Source organism: Notechis scutatus, chromosome 2, assembly GCF_049901735.1.
Source record: "Notechis scutatus isolate UNSWTSFEM ecotype Mainland chromosome 2, rNotScu1.2, whole genome shotgun sequence".
NCBI lineage: Eukaryota > Metazoa > Chordata > Lepidosauria > Squamata > Elapidae > Notechis > Notechis scutatus.
This window is the reverse complement of record NC_142010.1, coordinates 162,916,050-162,922,690: the sequence shown is the minus strand read 5'-3', so window position 1 is coordinate 162,922,690 and position 6,641 is coordinate 162,916,050. Positions and strand designations below refer to the sequence as shown.

The following is a 6,641-nucleotide window of genomic DNA, read 5'->3' as shown; positions in this document are numbered from 1 at the left end:
CTTAGTATCATCTGCCAATTTTATAAGTTCCCTTTCTATTCCCTCATCTAAGTCGTTAATGAAGATATTGAAGAATACTGGGCCTAAAGCAGAACCTTGTGGTACCCCACTGCTTACTTCCCTCTATGTAGACTTAGACCCATTAAGGACTACTCCTACGGTTTGCCAGCCAGTTGCGAGTCCATCTAGTGGTGGTGCTATCTATTCCACTTTTTGCTAGCTTACCAAAAAGTAGGTTGTGGTCTACTTTGTTGAATGCCTTACTGAAGTCTAAGTATATTATGTCCACAGTATTTAGCTGGTCTACTAATTTAGTCACTATGTTGAAGAATGAAATAAGATTGGTTTGGCAGTAAAGTATTCTGTCATTCTCTCTCTCTCTCTCTCTCTCTCTCTCTCTCTCTCTCTCTCTCACACACACACACACACACACACACAGAGCCACATGCCAGGCAGATCAACTTAGTGACAAGCTATGTGGTTCTTCAGTCACATGACCATGATTCCAGCAAAAAAATATCCCATTCAGCTAAATGGGTCCACTTAATGACTGTAATAGCCACCATAAAAAAGGTCATACATTACTTCCAGTCACATGGGTGACTAAACTTATGACTGCACCAACTTATCATAACCCTGGGCTCAAAAACAGCTGTAAGTCAAGGACTACCTTAATGAATCTAGTTAAGGAGACACCATTGTGGAGGAGTTAAACAGAAAATATGTTATCAAAAGTTTCACACCTATTTATTTACATAATTGTTGTTTTTTATTTATATTTTAATAGATTTATATATATTCTAATTTTGGTGGCTACTTCCTTACCTAGAACCCTCTCCTTTCCATTAGTTCTTCAATTTCTTCTGTTTTATTTCCCAAATTGGCTGTGTTCAAAGTTCTGATTTTGTATTTTACTGTTCTGTCTCTTAGTCCTTTAACATTGCTGTAGTCATTTTTTCATTTCCTGATAATCCCCAGGACATTATCTCTCAGCCTGCTCCCATTCCTTCCCTAAAACGCACAAATCTGAAGGTTAATTTTGATTGTTATAGCGTACCCACACAAATGGATCATGACAATCGCCATGGTACTGCTCTCTTCTTGTTCATTGTCCTCATCATCCTGTTGGGCCCTGATGCATCTTTGAGGATGGGCTCTGGGGCTTCCTGACATCCCTTGGTTGCACATAACTCAGGACATCAGTAGCATAGGGATTCCTCTCTCCTGTTGCTTCTGCCTTCTGACTCTCCCTTCTGTGTAGTAGAAGCTTCCTGCTTCTCAAGCTGCAGCTCCTGCTAATGTGTTTGACACTCTGCCCAGGGGTGCATTAATACTTCTGTATTAATCTGCATGGACACTTGTTTTAGGGATGTCCCCTTTGGATTTGCTCATCTCTGGGAAGGAGTGGGGCATGGAATTGAGCCAACCACAACAAGTCAACAGTGTTCAGCTTACCTTTCTAGGTGCTCCCCTCTTTTCCCTGCAGTACAGAACCTAGGGATGCAACTTGATGGTATAGTCAGTCAGCTGGGCCACAGATGCAGGAGGAACAGTGTACACCATACAACTTCCCTTTTCCACATTGCAGTTTTGTGTTGCCCCTCTTTGTTGGCTATATTGCCACTTTCTCCTACTTTCTATACCTGTGTCATAATATGTGCACGGGACAGTTGTCTCATGCATACATTGTTGTGTCACCGTTTTGAGAATGGGGCTTTAAGAGCACAGGGGCTGGAGATGTTTCCATATCAATCCATGCTTGTACCTAGGAGGTGTTGGGGATTTTGAAAGTACTTACAGCCTCCAGGGCTCACTAAGGAAACCCATCTAGGTTTGCCGTGGAGAGAAAGGATGAAGGACGGGCTACCTCTGTCCTCTTTAGCCAGAGTAATAGTTGTTGTGGATGAAGGGGGAATCTGAGCTTGCCGACTGACAATATTTGGACTGTGAAACTCCCAGACGGTGACAGATGTCAGGTCCAATTAAGCCACTCGCATCTCGTTGGCAATCCAATGGGATCACCCATTGGGTAGCAACTTCGGAGGGAATCGTGTCGCCTCCCCTTTGCCGGCCCTTTACTGTGCCTTTATATCCAGCCACTTCTCCAGGATAAGCTCAGCGGAACCAAACGGCAATCCAGCCGCCTCTTGCTGCAGGCCGCTCCCTCCCGGTTTTTCCATACCGCTAGCGAGGCCCGGCCCTTTGCTCGGGCTTCAAAGGGCGTCGGAGGATGTTGCAGATCGCATCTTGAAGGACCAGGGGAAGCAATCTAGTCTGGGTGCCTTTTATCTCCTCCTCCCCACCCCAAAGAGTCGAGGCTGGAAGTGTAACGCGGGGCTGTTTCTGGGACCTGGACGCCGCCCGCCAAACCTGCGAGCCAAGAAGGTGCCCGCCGTTTGCACAAAAGCTTTGACTGCAACGGAGCGATTTGACTCCGCCACGGCGATTGATTGAGCCGCAGACCGGGCCAGAAGACTCCTGTCCGTGGGTCGCCGACTGGAAGGGCCCGGAGCTTCCCTTCTAGAAGCGCTGCGTCTCTTTTGTTATTTGTTGAAGTCCGGCAGGAGGAGGCGGAGGCGGCGGCCGCGGCTTTCCAACATAATTTTATCAGCACAATTTAGCGTGATATACTGTAGATCTGCAGAGGTTTGTTTTTCTCCCCACTCCCGGGGATCGTGTTTTTCTAGTGCATTTTAATTTCCACAGGAATCTTTTGGTCTTTTGACAATTACTCCATTTCTCGATCTGCGAGTTTTGAAAAGGATTCGGAACTATTTCTACCAATAGGACATTTTACTTTTTACTTATTTTATTATATGCGGATCCCTTCTTCTTCTTCTTCCTCTCCTCCTCCTCTAATTTATGTCTAGGATGTTCTCCTCCTCGCATTTTATTTCAGGCGCAAAAGGGGTTAGAAGCGTTTAAGGCAAGATTCTCCTACAAGGTAAATTTCCTTTAAAATATTAATATGTACGGGTAAAATAGGCGGCATTCCATCTAACAAACAAGAAAATGTTTTGTTTTGAGATAGATATAAATACAGACCTTAATGGAATCCATATTCCGTTCTTTGGTCTCGCACCTAAAGCAAAGTTATTAGAAATTTATTCTAAAAACAGAAGACAGAAGATTCCTTCCAAGCTAAAAAGTAGGCAAATTGGGTTTGCTTAGAACAATTTTCGCTGCAAATCTCCGCCGACCAATATTTTAAATGCAAATATTTAAAAGCTGATCATTCGAATTGGTTTTCCTTATATAAGTATGTTCGTTCAAGTTGGAGTATTTTCCTTTCAAAGTTTTCCAATGAAGAGGAATGTTGTTTTGATCTGGATTTTCAAATTCCTGATTATTACTATGAACCTAAGCAGACGTTTCTTCAAAGGAAAAAAGATAGCAGCTTCAAAAGGGACGCGTCTCCCCGTTCTCTTTCTCGTTCTTGTAGCGCTACTGAGGTTGGACCATCCAGCGTCTACAGGAAAAGCTCACTGAAGCTGGGAAATCCAGTAAATCTATCGGGACTTCCTTCTAGTCCATTGTTTGCCAAATAATACTTATTAAGTTGGATAGATTTTGTTTCTTCTCCCGCCCTGCTTTGCTTTTCCATAGGTTAAGTTTGCTCTTATTTCTTCCCCTTATTCACCACTTGCCGTTTAACAGATTTAGAATGGTTTATGTTGTATGCCTATCCTTTGACAATGAAAAGTCTTAAAGCAAAAATCTATATTTTCCCACTTGGATTTTCGATAGAGGTATCTTGAAACGGTTTCTTGCCATCTATTTCTCTATCATTAGTATCGTCATCGTCGTCATCATCATCATCATCAACACAACTACCTCCACTCTAATATCTCCAACATAAGACTCTCTGTTTCTAATCCCTTTCTTTTCTCAGTTTCTCCCCCTCGCTCTTGTCAGAGGTCCTTTCCCCCCCCCCACCCCCACCCGCTCTTACTCCTCCCCTCTTCCAACCCAGACACATAAGGGTGTCTCTGAGGTGGCTATTCTCTGTCTGTCGCAGCTGCATTGTTTTGGGCTTTGCCAGCCGGCAAAGCGTCTAAGTTCCCTGGCTTGGTTATGCTGACAGATGGAGCCCGCATCGAGCTATAAATCCCCCCAGCACCGCCCCAACCTCTGGGGACACTCTTGAGATTCGGCACTATGGTGCAAGGAGTGTTCAGGACCTTGCTCCCTGCCCACAGCCTGCCCATGAAGCGGTCGCTCTGGTCGACGGATATCCCCAGGCGAGTCGGCTGCCAAGCAGGCGCGACTGAAGCTGAAGAGACATTTGACCGGAAAGGAAACGCACGGCGCCCATCGGACAGGTCTTAGGCAGCAACGGGCCGCTGTCCATTTCCAGAAGGTCTCCGATGGGTAGCTTTAGAGCTAACACCTACAGGGGCTCCCCCTCCCTGTTCAGAAATTTTATTGAAGAACCATTAGGCGGGGTGGGGGTTGTTGAGTAGCCTCCTACGGACACTCTCAGATCTGTTACATCCCGTACAGTTCGGTCCCTGGCCGGAAACCCACTGGCCAACGAGCAGAGAAACGGGAAGAGCTGCTCCAAATAGCCACATTCTGGAGACTGAGTCCTTGTTCTGTTGTCCGGTTGTTTTCACTTGCAGCTCAGAATTTGCTTTCTGGAGTCCCAGGAAGGGTCCTTAGGTCCCATCTCAAAGTTGGGCTCATGCTACTTGTGGAAGTGGCGCAAACAAGAACCAACCGGTAGCAGTTCTGACCCGTTCCTCCAAAGCCAGATCAGAAAGAACTCAAAACTAGAGGACCTTTGGGAAAATAACTGGTCAGGTCGATTGCTACACGGCCGGGCGCAGGAAAAAAAAAATCTGCTAACCCAGATAAGACTAGGTCGAAGGGCAGGATGTGTCGCCTTTGAATGGGGCTCCGCAAATTTTCTCGCGAGGAGTCAAGAAAAACAGATGCAGTTTTCACAAGGGTCTCGCTGAAAAAAGCCCTCCGAGACAAGTCACTGCTGCTTTACTCTTTTCCAGGGAAAGCAACCAGGACTTTAAAAGGAAATCGGGAGCTGAATGTTGAAAACACCTTCTGGGGTCCTTTTAGGAATGCCTAACATTGTGAACGGAAAGTAGTTATATTAGTTACGACAGAAACAATACAGCGACGTACTGTCTTCTCAGATAAGAATAAAAGTTCATACAAAACACTTATGTTTTCCACTATATTTGGTCTCCAGTTGATCCAATCATTATCTAAGAATCATTAGATCGTAATATCTTTATTGAGAACCATTTTTTTTTTTTACCGAGAAGCTTTCTTACGAAAACGAAAAGCTTTTTTTAACGAAAGCTAGGATGTTATGGCGTTTCGAAGGAGAGCTGATATAGCGGAATAAAAAGGAAACCGCCACGAGAACGGGGAGTCGCCGGACCGGCTGTGGCCGAGGTCCGCTCGGGAGGCCGCCTCTGCTTTTGCAAGGCCTCCCCTAAGTTTAGCAGCCCCCATCCCTGTCGCGCCACCCCAGTCAAGGAAGGCAGGCAGCCTCTTTTCACCCTCCGCCTTGGCGGCGCAAGCGAGCCTCCCCGCGAGGCCTCCTTGCAGCAGCAGGTCCCTTCGTCGCGCAATGTCTTCAGCTCCGCCGGCTCGCGCATGCAAAGTAAGCGACAGGCACACGCGATCAACCCGGCTCAGGCTGCCGCCGGGAGCTTCTGACGAAAGCTGCGCTCCCTTGGGTAGGGCAGGAAGGCAGGGGTGGCGGGGAAGGGCGCAAGCCGCTATGCTTTGGCTGGCTTCCCGCCTATCACGAGCCGGGCGGGGGAGAACATACAGCGGGCAGCACTGACTGACCTCCCGTATTTGTTTTTGATGTTATTATTATTTGCCTCCTCGCCTGGCAGATGATGCTGAGCCCAGACCAAGCAGTGGACTCGGATCACCCGTCGTCAGCGCCGTCCGACCCGGAGTCTCTGGAGGCCAAGGGGCTGCGGAGCTGCTGCGCCTCCGACTTGGAGGCGCCAAACGGCGAGGGCGCAGGAGGAGGTCGCTCGGCGGCCCATCCGCCGCAGCCGCTGAGCCGTGAGGAGAAGCGGCGGCGCCGTCGAGCCACGGCCAAGTATCGGTCGGCCCACGCCACGCGGGAGCGCATCCGCGTGGAGGCTTTCAATTTGGCCTTTGCCGAGCTGCGCAAGCTGCTGCCCACGCTGCCCCCGGACAAGAAGCTCTCCAAGATCGAGATCCTGCGTTTGGCCATCTGCTACATATCCTATCTCAACCATGTCCTAGACGTGTAAGGCAGGCCCCGGGGACCAGGGCCCGCGGGGAAGGTCGACAGGCAAGGTGGACCCGGGCAGGTGGGTCCCTCTGGAGCCGCCCGCCTCCGTTGGGGCTGGGCCTTGCAGGCGGCGCCCCCGGAGGCTCCCTGTCTCTGAGGGATGGGCGGTCTCGGCTCGCCGCTTCCTTCACCTTCCCTCCCCGCTCAGAGTTTCCCCGCGATAGGGTCCCCTTTCAGCAAAGTTTCGAGCACCCGGCGGAAGCTTGACTGGAGATCCCTTGGCTTTAAGCTCGTGCCTTAAAGGGCTTTCCTGACTCACGCCCGAAAAGAGAAACTTGAAATGGAAGTTTTCCCTCCGGGGGTTTGGATGGAGAGTTGACTTGTCCCCGGGCCGCCC

General features: G+C 48.8%; 1 protein-coding gene across 2 annotated transcripts; it reads left to right on the top strand.

The window, feature by feature from the left end:
* Positions 1 to 1,376: 1,376 nt before the first annotated feature.
* NHLH2 (nescient helix-loop-helix 2) lies at positions 1,377 to 6,317 on the top strand. 2 transcript variants are annotated; one of them, XM_087957152.1, is made up of 3 exons: positions 1,377 to 2,944; positions 3,974 to 5,629; positions 5,871 to 6,317. In XM_087957152.1, exons 2-3 carry the CDS (start codon positions 5,597 to 5,599, stop codon positions 6,261 to 6,263), a joined length of 426 nt encoding a protein of 141 aa, XP_087813278.1. In that variant the 5' UTR covers positions 1,377 to 2,944; positions 3,974 to 5,596; the 3' UTR covers positions 6,264 to 6,317. The 2 variants fall into 2 exon arrangements, with proteins under 2 accessions (XP_087813278.1, XP_026531241.1); XM_026675456.2 differs by lacking the exon at positions 3,974 to 5,629.
* Positions 6,318 to 6,641: the final 324 nt, after the last annotated feature.

What these genes read in the sequence shown, in the direction of transcription:
- NHLH2 (XM_087957152.1), top strand. Translation starts at nt 5,597, where the DNA reads ATGTCTTCAGCTCCGCCGGCTCGCGCATGCAAA. An exon ending in CGCCGGCTCGCGCATGCAAA is followed by an intron (nt 5,630 to 5,870) that starts GTAAGCGACAGG and finishes CTCGCCTGGCAG; the next exon opens with ATGATGCTGAGCCCAGACCA.